The 22,391-nt window shown below is 37.2% G+C and overlaps 1 protein-coding gene across 36 annotated transcripts in view; it reads left to right on the forward strand.

The window, feature by feature from the left end:
- Window positions 1–22,391, forward strand: part of ZNF518A (zinc finger protein 518A) — a 75,583-nt gene that overhangs the window by 20,123 nt on the left and 33,069 nt on the right. For 9 of the 36 annotated variants that reach the window (XM_034931214.3, XM_055093234.2, XM_055093223.2 and 6 more), the window contains 4 exons: window positions 1,854–2,004; window positions 5,766–5,816; window positions 6,364–6,487; window positions 6,638–18,842. In XM_034931214.3, coding sequence (XP_034787105.1) covers window positions 6,764–11,218 — 4,455 coding nt within the window. In that variant the 5' untranslated portion in view covers window positions 1,854–2,004; window positions 5,766–5,816; window positions 6,364–6,487; window positions 6,638–6,763 and the 3' untranslated portion in view covers window positions 11,219–18,842. Of the gene's footprint in view, window positions 1–1,853; window positions 2,005–5,765; window positions 6,488–6,637; window positions 18,843–22,391 lie in introns of those variants that run through there. The other 27 variants (XM_055093230.2, XM_055093222.2, XM_055093226.2 and 24 more) reach the window with 7 other exon arrangements.

A 22,391-nucleotide genomic window follows, 5' to 3' on the forward strand; every position in this document is an offset into this window, starting at 1 on the left:
CTGTTTTAGCTTCCCCCTTCCTCCTTCCTCCCACAAGCTGGCAGTTCTTAGGCCTCGTAAAGATTCAGAATGTAAAATGTGTTAGTTCCTAGCTTTCCCAACTGTCTGCAAGGTCATTTATCTGCTTTTCAGTATCCAAAATTTTGTTGCTATTGCTCCCTCTTCTGTTTTCCATTATGAATTTTGCTGTAAGGGATTCTAAATATTTGATGTCACAGGTGTTCTTTTTCTCCATCCAGTCTTTTCTGCTTTTTTAACTATATTAATAACAATGTTTATATTCAATGTATATATTTTCCTCAAAGAGTACATATGTAGTATATTTTCTGAATCTTTGCATATCTAAAATTGTGCTTTTCTCTCACATATGGGAGCTTTTCTGGATGTGAAATTAATCTTGGGTTACCTCAGAACTCTATATACATGTTACTTCATTGTCTTCTCGTGTTTAGAGTTGTGAATAAAATGTCTGATTAATATTGGTGTCTGGGCCGGGCGTAGTGGCTCACGGCTGTAATCTGAGCACTTTGGGAGGCTGAGACGGGCAGATCACGAGGTCAGGAGATCGAGACCATCCTGGCTAACACAGTGAAACCCCGTCTCTACTAAAAATACAAAAAAAAAAAAAAATAACCAGGCGTGGTGGTGGGCTCCTGTAGTCCCAGCTATTCGGGAGGCTGAGGCAGGAGAATGGTGTGAACCTGGGAGGCGGATCTTGCAGTGAGCCGAGATTGCACCACTGCACTCCAGCCTGGGTGACAGAGTGAGACTCCATTTCGGGAAAAAAAAAAAAATTGGTGTCTGATTAAAGGTGGTGTTCTGATGAAAAATCCCTTTCTTTAGGTAACTATTACCACCTTTTTGGATAGCATTTCATTTTTATCTTTTAAGCTAAAAATTTTTACAAGAATAAGTTGTAGATACTGAGCTTCTAATCTTGCCTGGTATTTGGAGAGCGTTTGATTTTAAAAATTCAGATCTTTTTGGAAAAAAAAAACCTAGGTACAATTTTTTCTCATTTTCAAAATCATTATTCCTCCCGCATCTACTTTGTTCTCTCTTTTATGACAGTCAGTATGCTCTTTTTTTCAATATGCTAGATCTTACTGAGGTTGCTAGTTATTACTTGATTTTTTTTTAAGTTTTCTTTTTTTTTTTATTGCAGCAACTTTCTTTCTTTCTTTTCTTTTTTTTTTTTTTTGGAGACAGAGTCTCACTCTGTCACCCAGCCTGGAGTGCAGTGGCGTGATCTCGGCTCACTGCAGTCTCCACCTCCACGTCCCAGGTTCAAACAATTCTTGAGCCTCAGCCTCCTGAAGAGCTGGGATTGCAGGCACCCACCACCATGCCTGACTAATTTTTGTATTTTTAGTAGAGACGGGGTTTCACCATGTTGGTCAGGCTGGTCTCAAACTCCTGACCTCAGGTGATCCGCCCCCCTCGGCCTCCCAAAGTGCTGGGATTACAGGTGTGAGCCAGCACTCCCAGCCTTACTGCAGTAACTTTCATTATGGTCACTGCTGGATGGGAGAACAGGGGAGAGGTTTCTCTGAGGGTTCAGATTATTTTCTCTTTTTAGAGCTGCTGCATCCAGTGATGTTTCTGCCTACTTATCTTTTTTGTTGGCATTGTTGGGTGGGATGAATTCCTAAAGAATACACCAAGATTTTCTCAGTGTTTTTGTTAGGAGAAGGGGAAGTTGAGAGTTAACCTCATTTATTTTTCTTACAGTATAGAGATAATTCAGTTATGTGGCGAAAGGACAGGACTCTTAAGCAGAGGAAGATAGCCATGGGTGTAGGAAGATTCGTCTTTGTTCAGAAATAATGTCCTCTTTGCATCTCTCCTAACAGTTGGTGCTAGCAATCCCCTACTCTGTCTGGCCTCTGGATCTAGCTTGGAGTTCTGGATTCATTTCCTTCTTCCTTGTACCTCAGCCTGAGCCTTCTGTCACCCAAAGGGCTCCAGCTGGTTTTTCACTCAGGCCTCACTTTATCTTCCAAGGTATGTTTAGGGGAAGTTGTAGGCAGAATTATGTCTCTCACTTCCTTACTTGGGCATAATGGGCAGATCCTCATTAAATATTGATTGGATGAATGTTCCTAGTGAACTCCCTTTTTAAAAATGGTGTTTGGCAGTGGGTCGGCATTTGTTTTTACTCCCCTCTCACCAGACTGTTTCCTGTCAGACACCTTGCCATATGTATATGGAATGTTTTTCTAGTTCCTAGCCATTTTGTAGGAGTTTTTAAATTATATTTTTTGGTTGTTTCAATGGGCAGTTAGGAGAAGGAGGAAGTCAGATGTTTTCAGTTGCCATGTTCATATAGGAAACTACAGATTATTTTAATACTTTTACAAAATTGTATTATTTCAAGACTTATTGAGATGTTGGTCAAGTCTTATGCTGTAATAATACATATATAGAAGGCAGTAGTTTAAATAGCACATTTAAAACCAGTAATCTGGGCTGGACGTTGTGGCACACACCTATAATCTCAACACTTTGGGAGGCCAAGGCGAGTGGATCGCTTGAGCTCAGAAGTTCAACACCAGCCTTCGTGACATGGCAAAACCTCATCTATGCAGAAAAATACAAAAATTAGCGGACTGTGATGGTGTATACCTGTAGTCCCTGTTACTTGGGAGGCTGAAGTGGGAGGATTACTTGAGCCCAGGAGGTTGAGGCTGCAGTGAGCTGAGATCACGCCACTGCACTCCAGCCTGGGCGACAGCGAGACCCTGTCTCAAAATAAATAAGTAAAACCAGCAATCTTTGTTGGTGGGTAGAGATTGGACTGTAGTAAAAAGAGCATTAGCTCATAGGTTGGAGGATTACAATTGTAATAAAATTTTTCTTTTTTTATGTTGAGACGTTCACAACATGCCAACATTTTTTGTCCATACGTGGCAACCTTAGTATAAATTGCTGTCAGATATCATGTTTGTGTATTAGTCAAGAGTTCTCCAGAGAAGCAGAGCCAGAAAGATACATACACAGTCATACCTTGTTTAACGATGGGAATACGTTCTGAGAAATGAGTCATGAGGTTATTTTGTCATTGTGTGAACATCAGAGTGTACTTACACAAACCTAGATGGTAAACCTGTTACACACTTTGGCTATATGGTATAGTCTGTTGCTTCTAGGCTACCTGTATAGCGTATTACTGTACTGAATAGTGTATGCAAATGTAACACAGTGATGAGTATTTGTGTATCTAAATGTAGAAAAGATGCAGCAAAATTACAGTATTATAATCTCATGGGACCACATTTGTTTATTTGGTTCATTGTTGGCCAAAACATGATTATGCAGCATGTGACTATATATAGATTGATTGATAGATATATAAATACATGAGAGGGGATTTATTAGGGGAATTGACTCATGTGATTATGGGGGCTGAGAAATCCTGTAAGAGGTTGTCTGCAAACTAGAGACCCTGGGATGCTGGTAGTATGATTCAGTCCAAGTCCAAACGCCTCAGAACCGGAGAACCCAATGGTCCAATTCTCAGTCTGAGGTTAAAGGCCTGGCTAAAGCAGGGCTGCTGGGCTAAGTCCTGGAGTCCTAAGGCTAGAGAGCCTGGAGTTCTGATGCCCAAGGGCAGGAGGAAGAGAGTATCCTTGCTCCAAGAGAGAGGCAGGGGAAATCCTTTTCTCTCCTTTTTTGTTCTGTCAAGGCCCCTGGCCGGTTGGATGGTGCCCACCCACACTGAGGCAAATCCGCCCCACTCTGTCTACTGACTCACATCCTGGTCTCTGGAAACACCCTCACAGACAAACCCAGAAGTAATGTTTTACTGGTTTTCTAGGTATTCCTTAATCCAGTCAAGTTGATACCTAAAATTAACCATCACAGATTGCTTCCCCATGCAACAAGTTGAACATAATTGAAGACATAGTAGACTCCCTAGAGAAACTTAAAATTTGAGGGCAAATAACAAACCCCAAACTGCCTAAAATACAAACTCCTCTAATGCCATATTGTATATGCCATACATTAAATACAAAAAAGATTGACATTCAGCTTTATTTAACAGTTACCAAGCTTAAGTAAGGGCTAAGTGGATTTCTTAATAAGATGGTCTCTTTTATCCTTATTGTTATGCCATTTTTTTGACTTACAAAAATGTTCCCAATGAAGCTTTTGAACCCCTTGTATTTGAAGTTGAAACTAGTGAAAACACATGAAAACTCGAGTAGCACAGAAGAGGTGTCAAATGTGAAATAGGACATAAGCAGTGGAAATACTGAGTTTCCATCTCCTAGGCACCTAAAATCTTTTGATACCCAGAAACAGAAAAAGTATGTATTACATTTTAATAATCCTATTCTCAAGGTCTAAGTGAGGCATTATTAGAGAAGGAAAAGCTGTCTGTTATGTTTTCACAACCATTTTGACTCCTGAGTCACATATTAGAGTATCTTACGAGATTAGACAGTTTGATTTCCTACCTCTTCATATATTCCATTTCCCCACTCTTGCCCTAGTCCCTGAAGGAAAACTGAACACATGACTTAGTAATACTATTTTCTTTTTAATCAACTCATATAATTCTTTCTACACCCAGCCTGGGCAACATGGCGAAACCTCATCTCTACAAAAAATACAGAACATTAGTTGGGTATGGTGGCGCATGCCTGTAGTCCCTGCTGCTCTCAGGAGGCTGAGGTGGGAGGATCACCTGAGCCTGGGGAGGTCAAGCCTGCAGTGAGCCGTGATGGTGCCACTGCACTGCAGCCTGAGCGACAGAGTGAGACCCTGTCATCAATCTTTTCTTTCTTTCTCTTTCTGTTTCTTTCTTCCTTTCTTCCTTTCCTTCCTTCTTTCGTTTCTTTCTCCTCCTTCCCTCCTTCCTTCTTTTCTTTTTTTTCCCTTCCTTCCTGCCTTTTCTTTTTTTTCTTTTCTTTTCTCTTAACAAAGCAGTGAGTTAAAACCTGACTGTTGGATTGTAGAGCCTTCAATTAGTGTCTAGTTCATTCTCCTAGAAAGACAAGTGCTCTGCTTGGCTAGTCATTCTGAAATCATCTGTAAGCCCCATCTTAGTTTAAGAATAGCCATCAGATAATTCTTCTCAGCCTTTTCTCCTGGTTTCCTGACAGTTCCAGTTACTTTTTCAGCTTTTCTTCTTTTAGGGCCCTAAAAACCCTTCATGAGGCCTTCATCTTGTATTACCTTTTCTTTATAATACTAAAGTTTTATGACAAACATCCCATTCTGGATTCACATTTTACTGTATTAGTCATGGCATGTAAAACAATTCAATAATTGGTACCCTTCTGATTAATTTATTATAGATCTCTTAATATGTAAGTAATTCAACTTTTAATGATTCCCTCAGTAAAGGATTTCTAAAACAGTAAAGTTTGTAGGTATTTAGATTAATTGAAGTTTAAAGCTGAGACCTTTGGATAGACGTTATGGATGAGGAGCTTAATGTGATTTATACTATGTTTTGTTTAGCTTATCTGATTTTGTCTATTCATATATATATATATATATAAAGCACAAAATTAAAAACATGTAATTTTTCTAATAATACAGTTTGATATATTAATGACTGAACCTTCAGTATTCAGATTCCTGTCTCAACAATGTATTGTTATGTCCCATACATGGTAATCACATAGAGTAATAGTGGTAGCTGTGATTTATATGGCACTTTAAAGGATATTTTTACATATATTTTCTCATTTTATCTTCACAACAACCTTGTGAAAGACATAGGGGAAGTACTAATTTTCCCCCCCATTTTACAGATGAAGGAACTGAGACACAGAGGTTGAGACTTGTCTAAAGTAACATGACCAGTAAGTGCTTGAATTAATGCAGGTAGGTAGTGATGGGTATGTTCTAATCTGCCAAGGGCTTTTCCTTGCTGTCATCTGGCTTGAGTTCTGAGGATATAAATTCATATAGCCAAAATGGTAGGGAACCAGAAAGGTAATGAGTAGATGGACTTTAGGACTACACTAGGGAAATGGTGCTGCTGTTCTTTTTAATTTCTTCCTTTTTGTTCTTTTTGTTTGGTTTCTAACTTGTTAGTAATGATAAGCAGATACCGTCTTTGGTTGTTTCTGTTAGATGAATGAAGCTTTTGTTTTAACTGTAGATTATCCCTGAGGAACTAAGGAAATAGAAAATCTGGAGAGAAGTCTGTTGGGATTCTCACAGGGAATAGCTATTAGATCAACTAAGCAAATGAAAAAGTTAATAGTATATGGATAAACCACATGTGTGTAATTGGAACTTTTTAGGATTCTAAGATTTTTAAAATCTTGTTTAAAAACTGTATTATCACCTTAATATAAAAATCTTAGCGCTTGAGCGTACTTACCCAACTGTGGTTTTCTTTAGATGAGGAAACTGAGGTCCAGAGAAGTTGAAGTTTTCCCAAGGTCACACAGCAGAGCTGGAACTAGAGCTTGCATTTCCTGACTTCCAGATTAGTGTTATTTTTACTTCAAACTATTACTTCTTGGTAAGCTGTTCTTAAAATACTTAAAAAGTCTTTTGTATATTTAATTTATGTTTTTGATTAACATTCCTACTTTGTGCCAAAATGAACTTACAGATACGAAATTTACTATTATTTTTGTGATGAGAATTTCAATTCTTTGTTTAATTTTAGGTGAGTTATTGTGGGAAAAATCCTGTATATTGAAGATGTCTCTACACAGTATCGTTTCCTGTTTAAATTACAGATAACTTCAAGAGTTTTCTGAAAAAAAGAAATTGGGACTTTTTTGGTTAAATCATGCCATCTGAACAGAAACAGTTATTTTGTGATGAAAAACAAACTACTTTAAAAAAAGATTATGATGTGAAAAATGAGATAGTTGATAGGTCGGCACCTAAACCAAAAATTTCAGGAAGTATTCATTATGAACTAAAAAATGTGAAAATTGATTTGCCAAAAATAAATATTCCAAATGAAGTCCTATTGAAACATGAAGTTGACAAATACAGAAAATTATTTCAGAGTAAACAGCAGACTGCAAGAAAATCTATCAGTATAAAGACTGTAAGCTGTGTAGAGGAGTGTACATTGCTTCATAAGTCTGAGAGAGCTGAAGAAGAGGGTGTAAAAATGTCTGCAAAAATACTCAATTTCAGCTGTTTAAAATGCCGAGACAACACTCGATATAGCCCAAATGATTTGCAGAAACACTTTCAAATGTGGCACCATGGCGAATTACCTTCATATCCTTGTGAAATGTGCAACTTTTCAGCAAATGACTTTCAGGTATTTAAACAACACAGACGAACCCATAGAAGCACTTTAGTAAAATGTGACATTTGTAACAATGAGAGTGTATATACTTTACTGAACTTGACAAAGCATTTCACATCCACACATTGTGTTAATGGTAATTTTCAATGTGAAAAGTGTAAGTTCTCCACCCAGGATGTTGGCACATTTGTTCAGCACATTCATAGACATAATGAAATTCATTATAAGTGTGGTAAATGTCATCATGTATGTTTTACCAAAGGAGAGCTTCAGAAGCACCTTCATATTCATTCTGGTACTTTTCCCTTCACTTGTCAATATTGTAGCTATGGTGCCACCAGGAGAGAACACCTTGTAAGACATGTTATAACTTTGCACAAAGAACATTTATATGCAAAAGAAAAACTGGAAAAAGACAAATATGAAAAAAGAATGGCAAAGACTTCTGCAGGACTTAAGCTAATACTGAAAAGATATAAAATAGGTGCATCAAGGAAGACGTTCTGGAAACGTAAGAAAATTAACAGTGGAAGTGACAGAAGTATAGAAAAGAACACTCAAGTGCTTAAGAAAATGAACAAAACACAGACTAAATCTGAAGACCAGAGCCATGTTGTTCAAGAGCATTTAAGTGAAGAAAAGGATGAAAGACCACACTGTGAGAATAATGATAAAGCCCCTGAATCAGAGTCAGAGAAGCCAACTCCTCTGTCCACTGGGCAAGGTAATAGAGCTGAAGAGGGACCAAACGCTAGTTCAGGTTTCATGAAGACTGCTGTACTAGGACCTACACCGAAAAATGTAATGATGAAAAATAATAAACAAGCAGCTTCCCCTAACTATAATGCTAAGTTTATGGGCTTCAAGATGATGGATGGAAAACAGCATATTGTATTAAAATTGGTGCCTATCAAACAAAATGTATGTTCACCAGGCTCACAGTCAGGTGCTGCAAAGGACAGTACTGCTAATTTGCAGCCCCAGACTTTGGACACTAATGGATTTTTAACAGGAGTAACAACTGAGTTAAATGACACAGTTTATATGAAAGCAGCTACTCCATTTTCATGTTCATCTTCTATACTTTCAGGGAAAGCAAGTTCAGAAAAAGAAATGACTTTGATATCTCAAAGGAATAATATGCTTCAAACAATGGATTATGAGAAAAGTGTATCTTCTTTGTCAGCAACATCAGAATTGGTTACAGCATCAGTGAATTTGACCACAAAATTTGAAACAAGAGATAATGTTGACTTCTGGGGAAATCATCTCACTCAGAGTCACCCCGAGGTATTAGGTACCACCATTAAAAGTCCACATAAAGTCAACTGTGTTGCCAAACCAAATGCATACAACAGTGGAGATATGCATAATTATTGCATTAATTATGGCAACTCTGAGTTACCTGTTGAATCCTCCAACCAAGGATCATTACCTTTTCATAATTACTCAAAAGTGAATAATTCTAATAAACGTCGTAGGTTTTCAGGAACAGCAGTGTATGAAAACCCTCAAAGAGAATCTTCATCCAGCAAAACAGTTGTCCAACAACCAATTAGTGAATCATTTTTATCACTAGTGAGGCAGGAGAGCTCAAAACCAGATAGCCTGTTAGCATCTATTAGCCTTTTAAATGATAAAGATGGAACTTTAAAAGCAAAATCTGAAATTGAAGAACAGTATGTTTTAGAAAAAGGACAAAACATTGATGGACAAAACCTGTACAGTAATGAAAATCAAAATTTAGAGTGTGCGACTGAAAAATCTAAATGGGAAGACTTTTCTAATGTCGATTCACCTATGATGCCTAGAATCACATCTGTTTTCTCTCTCCAGAGCCAACAGGCATCAGAATTTCTGCCACCTGAAGTAAACCAATTGCTTCAGGATGTATTGAAAATAAAACCTGATGTAAAACAAGACTCTAGTAACACTCCAAATAAAGGCTTGCCACTTCATTGTGACCAGCCATTTCAAAAACACGAGAGAGAAGGCAAAATTGTTGAATCTTCGAAAGATTTCAAAGTGCAAGGCATCTTCCGAGTTCCACCTGGCAGTGTGGGTATTAATGTGCCTACAAATGATTTGAATTTGAAATTTGGAAAAGAAAAACAAGTGTCATCAATACCACAAGATGTGAGAGATTCAGAGAAGATGCCTAGAATTTCAGGTTTTGGCACATTACTTAAGACTCAGTCAGATGCGATAATAACACAACAGCTTGTAAAAGACAAACTACGAGCCACCACACACAATTCAGGTTCTTTTTATATGCAGAGTCCACTTTTAAATTCAGAACAAAAAAAAACTATAATTGTTCAGACTTCAAAAGGATTCTTAATACCATTGAACATTACTAACAAGCCTGGGCTACCGGTTATTCCTGGAAATGCACTTCCATTGGTTAATTCACAAGGTATCCCTGCTTCTCTTTTTGTAAACAAGAAACCTGAGATGATTTTAACACTTAATAATGGGAAACTTGATGGTGTTTCCGCTGTCAAAACCGAGGGTGCCCCAGCTCGTGGAACTGTGACTAAGGAGCCTTGCAAAACACCTATTTTGAAGGTAGAACCAAACAATAATTGTCTTACACCTGGACTTTGTTCCAGCATTGGCAGTTGTTTGAGCATGAAAAGTAGCTCAGAAAATACTTTGCCATTAAAAGGCCCTTACATTTTGAAACCAACGAGTTCTGTGAAAGCTGTTCTTATTCCTAACATGCTATCTGAGCAACAGAGCACTAAGTTGAATATCTCCGGTTCAGTAAAACAGCAGAATGAGATTTTTCCAAAACCACCTCTTTATACCTTCTTGCCTGATGGCAAACAAGCTGTTTTTTTAAAGTGTGTGATGCCAAATAAAACTGAGCTGCTTAAGCCCAAATTAGTCCAAAATAGTACTTATCAAAATATACAGCCAAAGAAACCTGAAGGAACACCACAAAGAATATTGCTGAAAATTTTTAACCCTGTTTTAAATGTGACTGCTGCTAATAATCTGTCAGTAAGCAACTCTGCATCCTCATTGCAAAAAGACAACATACCATCTAATCAGATTATAGGAGGAGAGCAGAAAGAGCCAGAATCTTCTAGAGATGCCTTACCCTTCTTACTAGATGACTTAATGCCAGCAAATGAAATTGTGATAACTTCTACGGCAACATGCCCAGAATCTTCTGAGGAACCAATATGTGTCAGTGACTGTTCAGAGTCCAGGGTATTAAGGTGTAAAACAAATTGTACAATTGAGAGGAACTTCAATAGAAAAAAGACTTCCAAAAAAATTTTTTCAAAAACGAAAACTCATGGAAGTAAAGACTCTGAAACTGCCTTTGTATCTAGAAACAGAAACTGTAAACGAAAATGTAGGGATAGTTACCAAGAACCTCCAAGAAGAAAAGCAACATTGCATAGAAAGTGTAAAGAAAAGGCAAAACCTGAAGATGTCCGTGAAACATTTGGATTTAGCAGACCTAGGCTTTCAAAAGATTCCATCAGAACTTTGCGGCTTTTCCCTTTTAGTTCTAAACAGCTTGTGAAATGTCCTAGGAGAAACCAACCAGTTGTAGTTTTGAATCATCCTGACGCAGATGCACCAGAAGTAGTAAGTGTAATGAAAACTATTGCTAAATTTAATGGACATGTACTTAAGGTTTCATTGTCAAAAAGAACTATAAATGCTTTACTGAAACCAGTTTGTTATAACCCTCCTAAAACAACTTATGATGATTTTTCCAAGAGGCACAAAACATTTAAACCTGTTAGTTCTGTGAAAGAAAGATTTGTGCTAAAATTAACACTCAAAAAGACAAGCAAAAACAATTACCAGATTGTGAAGACTACCTCTGAAAATATTTTGAAGGCTAAATTTAACTGTTGGTTTTGTGGTAGAGTATTTGACAATCAGGATACTTGGGCTGGTCATGGGCAGAGACATTTAATGGAAGCTACTCGGGATTGGAACATGTTAGAATAGTTTACCATAATTACCAAGGAAAAGAAAAGTAAAATTACCTTAGAAGAAAACAACGGGTTCAATTACCATAATGCAGACATTTTCTACTTCAGTATAGTACCTGGAATCGAACATTTTAAAAGTTGATTGTATTTCTGTGGAAGAGTAAAAGTTGTATGTATGATATTTGAAAATGCTATCCCTGCACTCAAAAGTTTTGAAAGAAACTAATCACAGCACAGAAGTACCTTGATTTAATTTTTTAAACGTGTTCTCGGGAAGTTAGGGCTAAAGAAAATTTTGATAAAACAATTTTCCCACTTTAGTTCTTTAGTGACTCTTAGTAGAGGGTAATGGCTGACACCCCCATTCCCTCTCTTCTTCCACCAGCCTTATGCATCTAAGTGTAGCTCCTCTGGAGATGGAGAGCTCTTTCATCATAGAACTGAAGGAGTTTCTCACATTTGTGAAGATACTTTGAGAGAACCTGGGTAAAGAAGTCACTCTATATCTGCTAAATATAGTTATTTTGAAGGATATTAGGCTCCTTGAAAGTACATTTAACTCACTACAGTTACACCTCATACAATGCTTGAAGAGTTTTTGGCAAGTAAATTTTTTTTCCAGTTGAACTCTGTCACTCGTTAGAGATTGGGAACACTCTCCCAAGGTGATTTTCTTTTTCTAAGTGACTGTGTCAAACGTTGCAGTAGATGGGCAGCTTCAAGAGAAGAATTTAAACTCTTTGTCTCATTGAAAGTTTGGTTAAAGAACTTGAACATATTTCTAAATTTGATTATATTCTCTGATGATCCCCTTGCACAGAACTATGCTTATCTCATTTGTTTGTCCTCCATAAACAAATGGCCATTTTTTTCTTCTTGGTTCCCATCCCTTTAAAAAGAATGGAACATAGGAGCACTTCCAAGGGAGTGGCTTTTCTTGAAAGTTAAAATTTTTTACCAAAACAGTATTTTGAAGCAAGATCATATTTTTGTCTGTATTCACTTTATTATTTGAACATGTCCAAATTAGGACAAAGCATTTCTGTTAGCTGCTTCTCAGTGTGACGGACAACCGAAAACATATATACAGATTGTTGGCATTTGAAAAAGGAAGCATCAGTAGTGAACCCAGAGGCAGTGCATAAAACCTTAGGATAGATTCCTAAGGGACATGCCCAACAGAGTTTTAAAATGGATGTTTTCGTGATGACAACAGAATCATAGATTTAGATTTTTCACCTTGTAAGTTTGGATCAAATTTTGCCGGATCTTTGGATAATGGAGTTCTTGTGTTAAAAAATTACGTGTTATATGATTTTTTGTTACATTGTTACAAGTGTTAATGACATTTTCATTAATGGATGAAAACTTCAGGGCTTCTTTTCTGTATATAACAAATTAAGTCTGTACATATTTTTGTACCTTTTATGTAAATTTTGCACAGAAATTTTTGGCATAAGTTTATTTTCTTTCAGTTTAGTTCAGTGCATGCACTAATAAAACTGGTTGTTTAATTTAAAAGGAATATATAAGACTTTACCCATGTTATTTTCTTGGTTTTTATTTCAGATGTAGATTTTGTTTTTGAGGTAAATTCGTTCTTCAGGGATTGAACACTATTGTTAGCAAGTGCCTAAAAAAGATGTGAAACAGTTTACATATGTCAACTGTAACAGTAGGTCCCAAATGGGCCCATTCCCCTAATAGTTTTATTTTAAAGAAAGCCATACATAGAATGCTTCAAGCTATCTTGCTATGCACATTATACTTGTACTGTTTTGTGCAGTTTGTCTACTTTCTTAGTGAAGTATTTTTTGTATAAAATGTTACAATTGTGTTTCTTAAATTGAGCCTAAGAATGGAGTTAATTGGAAATATACAGTATATATTAATAATGTATATGGTGTTTAAAGAATGGTAAGCATTGTTAATTTCTGTAATGAACATTTTCAATTAAATTTATCTTGTTTGTGTTTACACAATAATTTTTTTACTGTGCTAAAATCTAATGGAAATTTTGTTCTCTAGGAAATACAGATTTTAAAGTGTATGTGTTTTTTCAATGCTAGTTAACTCTACAAGATAGATAAAAGTGTGGGATTTTTTTTTTCTTCCCAAAATCATAGATGACATATTGTCTAAGAAAGGTAACATATACCATAATTTTACTATGGTTATGCTGGCAAGATGAGCCATAGAGAGGCTTATAGTCTTCAGTACCCTAACAGCAATAAAATTAAAATGCTCTGTTTGTTACATATAGATCTGTTATGAGGCATCACCTGCTGTAAATAGCAAGGAGAGAGAAGGAACTTTCCTGCTAATATTCGCAGCACTATAAAATTACATTTCAGAATAGCCATATCAGGAAAATAATGTCGAGATATGTACTTCTTGCCTTAAAGTTTTAACAGCCATTTAAAGTAAGCTTTGTGCTCCAGATATTCTAGTTGGAACTTTTTCTGATTTTGTTAACTTAAGTTATTCTGAGGGAGGCAGACCTGCTTAGAGTTTCATTATTGCCATTGCAGAAAATCCAAAACAAAAGCCTGTATCCTTTATTTTTTTTGTGTGGCTTTCCAAAGAGGGCTTTCCAAAATATGATATTCAGTAGTTCGAGGTTCTTATTACAATTGAAGAGTTAGTTTTAGTTTTGCAGTTGAATTTCTGGGTGAGGAATTTGTTTTATTTTTTCCAGTTTGTCCATCTCCACTGAAATGGGTTTCTTACTATTTGGCAAGTACTTAAAAAACATAATTCACTTTTCAAAGAATTTATCTTGCTAAATATTCAGTAACACAAATTGAAATGTAATAGTTTTTTTAATGGAAAATATTTTCATCGGGGGGTTAGCAAATTTTTTCAATAAAGGGTCAGATAAATAAGCTTCGTAGGCCTTGTAGTTTCTGTCCTAACTACTCAATTCTCATAATGCAGAAAAAAACCATAGACAATATGTAAATGAATCAGTGTGGCTATGTTTTAATAAAACAATTTATAAAAACAGGAAGTGGGCTGAATTTGGCCCACCAGACATAGTTTACTAACTGTTGCTTGAATTCCCTAGAGTCTGCTTTCAGAATGGGATTTTTATTTAAAAAACACAAGCTTGATAAGTTTCGTGATGTACCTCACCTGTGTAAAAGAGCTACAAAGTACGAACTAAAATGTATGTATATAAAGTTTCTAGTATAGATGTATTTGTATAACAGTGAAGAGACTGTAAATGTAATGAAAATGGTTAGTGGGTAAAATAGGTCATTTGTGTGCTAAGAGTAGTGCAACTTACGAAGGGATTAAAAATGAGATAGAGCAGAAATGCTGTGAGAATTTATGTCCAGGTTAGATGGGAAAAGGACTTAGATATTCTTTCAGTGATTTGAAATAGCTGTTAAGAAAAAGTAATAGAAGTTCTTGGGGTGGGAGAAAATGGAGGTGAATTAAAAACAGAATATTATATATTAATTCCATACAGCTTATCTTGATTTTTTAAAAATAAGATTCCTTTTCACCATTGACATCTACTTCCTTCCTTAACTTTCTTAACAGAGCCATTTGGGGCGTTGGCTCTGTTCTTTGCCTTAGCAACTTGTTAGGATCCTTGCTCTCAGCATACTACCTTGACCCATTGGGGATCTCATCTAGCAAAACTTACTGGGGGGATTTTTCAGGGTGGTATTTGTTGCTAGTTAGCAGAGTATGGCATTAGTGGAAACTTTTTCCTGTAATGGAGAGTTGAAATGGTTGAGTTTGATGTTTATTAATTTATGTATGCCTCTTAATAACTGGAGAATTGAGAAGTAATTAGTATCTTGGAGGAAGTATTTCATGAAGTCATCTTTGAGGTGCTTTTTGACTAGTTTAACAAAGCTTCTGTTAATGCCTCCAAATTTAGGAATCTTTTTAAAACGAGAATAATTGTTACAAGAGTGGAAACTTTCAAGTAAATAGTGTGGAAAAAATATAATGTACATCAATTTTAGAAGTCATGAATTTAGGAGATGCCAAGAATGTGCTTAATTTAAATACTTTTTCCTAGTAAAGACATTTCTAATGTGTTAAAATAAGAATTTTTCCATATACTTCAAAGTGCTTAAACCAGAAGTAAGGGTTATGTTTGTGTGGCAACTCTTGAAATACGTCTTTCAATTAAGGAGTGAAATGTTGCCTGCAATCATCAATTACATCATAAGCTATTGCTAATGTCAAAGAATAGGAAAGCAAAATGAAAGTTAAATTTGGGAGAGAGACCAAAATACTCTTGTAGATGACTTGCTTTTAATATCTTGGAAGTTTAAAGGAGTACACTGAAAATTAGTTACTTTCCTGAACAATTAACAGTAATCAACTGGGAAACAATAAAAGAAGACCCATTTATTTATTTTTCGAGATGGAGTCTCACTCTGTTCCCCAGGCTGGAGTGCAGTGGCACAGTCTTGGCTCACTGCAGCCTCTGCCTCCCGGGTTCAAGTGCCGCTCCTGTAGTGGGATTACAGGTGCCCACCACGATACCCAGCTAATTTTCATATTTTTAGTAGCGATGGGGTTTCACCATGTTGGCTAGGCTGGTCTTGAACTCCTGACCTCAAGTGATTCACCTGCCTTGGCCTCCCAAAGTCTGGGATTATAGGCATGAGCCACCATGCCCAGCCAGTAAGACCCGTCTATAATAAGAGGCACAAAATAATACAAGCATGCCAAAAAACAACAACCAAAAAAAAAAAACAACAACAAAAAAAAAACAACAAAAAAAAACCGGACACCAAACCAAACCTGTAAGATGTAACTGGGAGATACATAGTATTTCTGAGTGGAAGACTAAATATACCCGCTTAGCAGATTACATTTTTAGAACTTTGTCCCCCACCCCTACCCCCATTACCCTCTTCCTCCAACAGAGCTGCTCTCCAGGGAGGATTGTGGTTTGGGCATTCATTGAAGAGCTGATTTCCCATTCTTTCTATCCTCCAGCTGTTCCATAGCATAAAGGTACAGAGGTTCTGTTCAGTGGACGGTTGGAGTAAGCTTCAAAAACTGACAACACATTATTACAAGAGGCCTGAATTAGGGTTTTTCAGAGTTACAGAACCAATATAAGCGGGCATGTCTTGAGGGAATTAGGTTACGTAATTATGGAGGCTAAGAAGTCCCACACTAGGCTGTCTGCAAGCTAGAGACGTAGTGATGGTGGTAGCATGACTCAGTTGAAGTCCAGAAGCCTCAGAACCAGGAAAACTGGTGGTGTAACTCTCAGACTGAGATAGAAGGCCTGAGATCCAAGGGGCCACGGGTGTAAGTCCTCGAATCCAAAGGCCTGAAAGCCTGGAGTTCTGATGTCCAAGGGCATGAAAATAAAGCTGTCTCAGCTCCTGGGGTATGGCGTTAGGCGTGGGGGGAGGAAGTTAGTGGAGAGAGAATTAGCTTTTTGTCTTTTCCTTCTGTCCGGGCTCCTAGCTGTTTGGATTGTGCCTCAATCACATTGTGGGCAAATCTTCCCCATTCAGTGTAATGGCTCACATACCAGTCTCTGAAAACACCCTCACAGACACATCCAGAAATAATGTTTTACCAGTTGTCTAGGTATTCCTTAATGCATTCAAGTTGACACTGAAAATTAACTGTCACAGGGCCTGTCTTTATTTGTAACAGACTTCAGAGTATCGTAGAAAACAGTAGAGCAATCAGTAACAGTGGAGGTTCAACAGTTGCCAGATCATTCCAATAGATAACCAGAAGCTTAAAGAAAGGATCAGGGAGGCCAGGCACGGTGGCTCACGCCTGTAATCCCAGCACTCTGGGAGGCCGAGATGGGCGGATCACAAGGTCAGGAGATCGAGACCATCCTGGCTAACACGGTGAAACTGTGTCCCTCCTAAAAATACAAAAAAATAGCCAGGCGTGGCAGCGTGCACCTGTAGTCCCAGCTACTCGAGAGTCTGAGGCAAGAGGATGGTGTGAACCCGGGAGGTGGAACTTGCAGTGAGCCGAGATCGCACCGCTGCACTCCAGCCTAGGCGACAGAGCGAGACTCTGTCTCAAAAAGAAAGAAAGGATCAGGGAAAGAGACAACCTAGATAAAACTACAGACATCCCTTGTGATCAGGAAGACTGTGCATGCTGAAGGCTGCCATCTCAGAGGACTGACCAGAGAGAACTTCTAAACTACAAGTTCCTGGCCAAATGAAGGGCAAACTTGTAAACTCCCTAAGTAGTGAAAGCAGTCTTCAAGCCATACATTAATTAGTCAAGCCAAGTCACTAAAGGAAGATGATCAGTATGCAGAGATCTGTGTTACCTAAAATGTCCAGTTTCAACACAAAAATTGACATATGCAAAGAAACAAAAGTATGTGTCCTATATGACAGAAATGTAGGAAATATAAAGTTTTGAGGGATACCAAATTTAGGATAAATGCTAAGCAGCTGTTACAAATATATATTCAAAAGGCTGGGTGCAGTGGTTCATGCCTGTAATGCCAGCAGTTTGGGAGGCTGAGGTGGGTGGATCACTTGAGGCCAGGAGTTTGAGACCAGCCTGGCCAAAATGGTGAAACCCCGTCTCTACTAAAAATAAATTGGCCAAGCATGGTGGTGGGCGCCTGTAGTCCCAGCTACTCAGGAGGCTGAGGCAGGAGAATCGCTTGAACTCAGGAGGCAGAGGTTGCAGTGAGCCGAGATTGCGCCATTGCTGTCCAGCCTGGGAGGCAGCGAGACTCCACCTCAAAATAAATAAGTAAACCCAAAGAACTAAAGGAAGCCAGATGTAAAGAATTAAGGAAAGTATTCTAATGTCTCACCAAGTAGAGAACATAGAGATAGAAATTTTTTTTAAAGAACTAAATGAAAATTCTGGAGTTGAAAAGTACAATAACTACAATTTTAAAAGTTACTAGAGAGGCTCAATACTAGATTTGAGATGGCAGAAGAAAGAATCAGCAAACCTGCAGATTGATAGAGGATATGCAATCTGAAACAAAAAGTTTGAAGAAAAAGTGTTCTTCACACTATGTACACAAAAATTAACTCAAAATGGATCATAGACCTAAATACAAGCAAAAACTGTAAAACTTACAAAAAATGTAAGTATTTGTGATAATTCTCTAGGCAAAGCTTTCATAGCTGTGACACCAAAAACAAAAAAGTGCAATAGATAATTTGTTTTAAAAGACAGCGTTTTTATTACAGGAGGTTGTAAAACTAGTCTGTTTTATCTGTTTCAGATTAATCTCAACTTAATTTCAGTAATGAAAAATTTGCTCTATATGCCTTCATTCTGCCCATGCTGTTATTGTCACAAACTACATCTTTATAATAATTATATGTCCATCAACATAGTTTTATAATTACGCAGTTTTAAAAATCAGGAGGGAAGAACAAGAGTTACGAACAGATATTTGCTGCTCCAAAATCTGCATTGTAAAAGGCATGCACAAGGGCGATATGCTAATTCTGTTGGAGTCATGAGTGAGAGGCCCAGAGGTTGCACCTCACTTGGCTGCTCACTGGGTCTTGGATGCAGGGTTCAACCACTTGGCCAGTGGGAATGGTGTGCTACGATCTGCTCCTTTATTTTTTGCTCACCACACGGGAATTGTGATGCACCCTTAAATAAAGCATTTGTGTTCCAAGTTAAAAAAAAAATACATTGTCTTATGTTTATTTGTGCTGGTGAATATATTTACCTTTCCAGTGTTTTTGTTTTTTTCCTTCATGTGAGTTCGAGTTACTGTCTAGAGTTCTTTCATTTTAGCTTTATACTCCCTTTAGCTTTTTTTTCTTGTAGAGCAATTCTGCTAGCAACAAACTCAGCTTTTGTCTATCTATGAATATCTTAATTTTTCTGTTTAAAAGAATAGCTTTGCTGGATATAGAATTTTTGGTTGACAGTTTTGTTTTCTTTTTAATTTTCCATTCAACACTTCTAATATGTCATCCCATTGCCATCTGGCCTCCATGATTTCTGATGAGAAATCAGCTGTTAATTCTCCTGAGGACCTTTGGATGTGATGACTCACTTCTTTCTGTCTTGCTGCTTTCAAGATTCTCTTTTTGTCCTTGTCTTTCAACAGTTTGACTATGATGTGCCAGTATCCATATCTTTGAGTTTATGTTACTTGGAGATTCTGGAGCTTTGTAGAATGGTAGATTAATTTTCGTTAAATCTCATTTTTATTTCATTAAATTTGAGAGGTTTTCAGTTATTCATATATTCTCCCTGATGAATTCTCTTTTTTTCTCTCTTTCTGAGACTCATCCTATGGGTATGCTGGTATTATTACTAACTTATCTATTTATTTTAGAGAGGCTGGTTCTTGCTCTGTTGCCCAGGCTGGAGTGCAGTGGTGCAGTCATAGCTCACTGTAGCATTGAACCCCTAGACTCAAGCATTCCTTCCACCACAACCTCCCAAATAGCCCAGCTAACTTTTAAAAAAATTTTTGTAGAGTTAGAATCTTACTGTGTTGTCCAGTCTGGTCTTGAACTCTTGGCCTCAAGGAATCCTCCTTCCTTGGCCTCCCAAAACACTGTGATTACAGGTGTGGGCCACTGTGTTTGGCCATATGCTGATATTCTTCATGGTATCATACACGTCTTTCAGGCTCTGTTCGTTTTTTGGTTTTCTTTCTGTTTCTCAGACTGTATGTCAGCTGATCAATCTTAGAGTTCACAGATTCTTTGTTTTGCTAGCTTACATCTGTTGAGCCCCTTTATTGAATTTTTATTTCAGTTACTGTGCTTTTCAACTGTAGAATTTCAATTTGGTTCTTTTAATAATTTCTATCCCTTTATTGATGTTCTCTATTTGGTTAAGCTGTAATTCTCTTTAGTTCTTTAAACATGGTTTCTTTTAGTTCTTTGAACATATTTAAGATAGCTGAGTTGAAGTCTTTGTTCAAAATGTGCAGTGCCTTAGGGATAATTTCTACTGAATGCTTTTTTCTCTATGTATGGGTCATACTTTCCTCTTTGCATGTCTCATTTTTTTTGTTGTTGTTGAAGAATTTAAAAGTATGAATTTTGTAATGTGACAACTGAAAATCAGATTCTCCCCTCCAACCTCTCAGGTTTGTTATTCTTACCGTGTTTTGTACTTGTTGTCTAGTGACTTTTCTGAACTGATTTTGTAATGCTTGTATTCTTTGCCATTTGTGGCCACGAAAGTCTTTGTTCTGTGAGTTTAATGGTCAGCTAATAAGTAGACAGAGATAAACACCTGGAATGAATAAATCTTCCAGTGTTTGCTAAGGGACTTGTGTGTTTTTGTGACACATCAACATTCAGCCAGGTGGCTTACAACTCTGCCTTCACCTTCAGCCTCCAGGTTGGCCATTGTGAGAGTTTAGTGCCTTCTCACATCTTTTCTAAGCACACATACAGCCCTGGGCATGAGTGTGACCTTTTAGATTCTCAGGAGTATGTTAAAGCTTTACAAAGTCCCTATGGACATCTCATTTCCCAGGCTTTTCTTCCAAGCTTTTTGGTTAGTGTGTTGCCTGCCCCAGTTGTTATCTGTCACCCCAGGCAGCAGCAAATAAAGCATTTGGCTGCTAATATTTTAAACATTACCCCTAGTTAGCAACTTTAGCTCTGGACCAACTCCAAGTTAGGCAAAATAAAGACAGGCCTTCTGAGCTGGACTTCCAGGGAGCCACCAGACAGGTCAGTATAAATAGTTAAGGTATTTTGTGATTGAAGACTGTTCTTCCTCTAGTACTGGGAATGAGGGCTGTTATTTACAGTGCTGTTGCTGAGGTGAGGAGTGGAGAATGAGACTAGAGTAACTTAAAATACCACAAAGCTGTTGTTCTGAGATTCAGCCATTTTTCTTGGGTAAGCACTTCCTGGGATGCTAAAAGCTTTTGATTAGTTTAAAAAGTTCCAAAAAAGTTGATTGTGACAGTTTGTTTGCCAGACTTTTAATTGCTTTTATGTTAGGGCAGAATTTCAAAGTCTTTGCTATTTTCACTGACACCACATTATAGATAAATTTAACTTCATCGAAATTTGAAAAATATTATTGCTTCAATGGATATCATCAAGAAAGTGAAAAGACAACCCACAGATTGGGAAGAAATGTTGTATATCATACATCTGATTATGCATTTTAATTTAGAATAATGAACCCTTACAACTTAGAAGACGTAACCCAATTTAAAGTGGGCAAAAGATCTGAATAGCATTTCTCTAAAGAAGATATACAAATGGCCAAAAAGCACATGAAAAGATGCGCAACATCATTAGTCATTAGGGAAATGAAAACCAAAACCATGTGAGATACCACTTTATACCCTCTTGGATGGGTATTAAAAAAAAAAACCCAGATGATGAGGCCAGGAAGAGTTTGGAACCCTCATACACTGTTGGTGGGAATGCAAAATGGTACAGCCATCTTGGAAAACAGTATGGGACTTCCTCAATAGGTTACATGTAATGTTACCCTGTGGCCCAGAGCTGCTTCTCCTAAGTATATACCCCAAATAATTTAAAACAGATGTTCACACAAAAATTTATACAAGGATGTTAATAGCAGTATTATTCATAGTGGCCTTAAAAGTGGAAACAACCCAAAGTCCATCAACTGATGAATGCATAAATAAATGTGTATATCTATACAATTGAATATTATTCAATCATAAAAATAAATGAGATAGTAATTTATGCTACAACTTGGATGAATGTTGGAAACATTAGGTTAAGTGAAAGAAGCCAGTAACAAAACCATGAGTCCATTCATATGAAATGTCAAGAATAGGCACATTTACAAAGAATGAAAGTAGATTAGTAGTGGTTGCTTAAAGCTAAAGGTGTTTAAAGGAAATACAGAGGGGACTGCTAAAGGACAAGGAGTGATAAAAATGTTCTAAAATTGTGATTGTTGTGTAATTCTGGGAATTCACTAAGAAACCATTGAAGTGTACATTTTATATGTGTGAATTATATGGTATGCAAATGATAGTAAGCACACATAGACACATGTATAATGTGGGACACCATTAAGGGCAACATATGTGTAATGAAAAATTTTTTAAGTAGTCAAAGAAATAATGACTAGAAACTTCCCAAGTTTGGTGAAAAACATATTTTCAGAAGCTCAACATACTCCAAGTAGGATAAATGCAAAGAGATTCAAAAGTAGACATGTTATTGTCAGAATGTTGAAAGACAAAAAAAAAATCTTGAAATTATCAT

This window comes from Pan paniscus, chromosome 8 (genome assembly GCF_029289425.2).
Source record: "Pan paniscus chromosome 8, NHGRI_mPanPan1-v2.0_pri, whole genome shotgun sequence".
Lineage (NCBI taxonomy): Eukaryota > Metazoa > Chordata > Mammalia > Primates > Hominidae > Pan > Pan paniscus.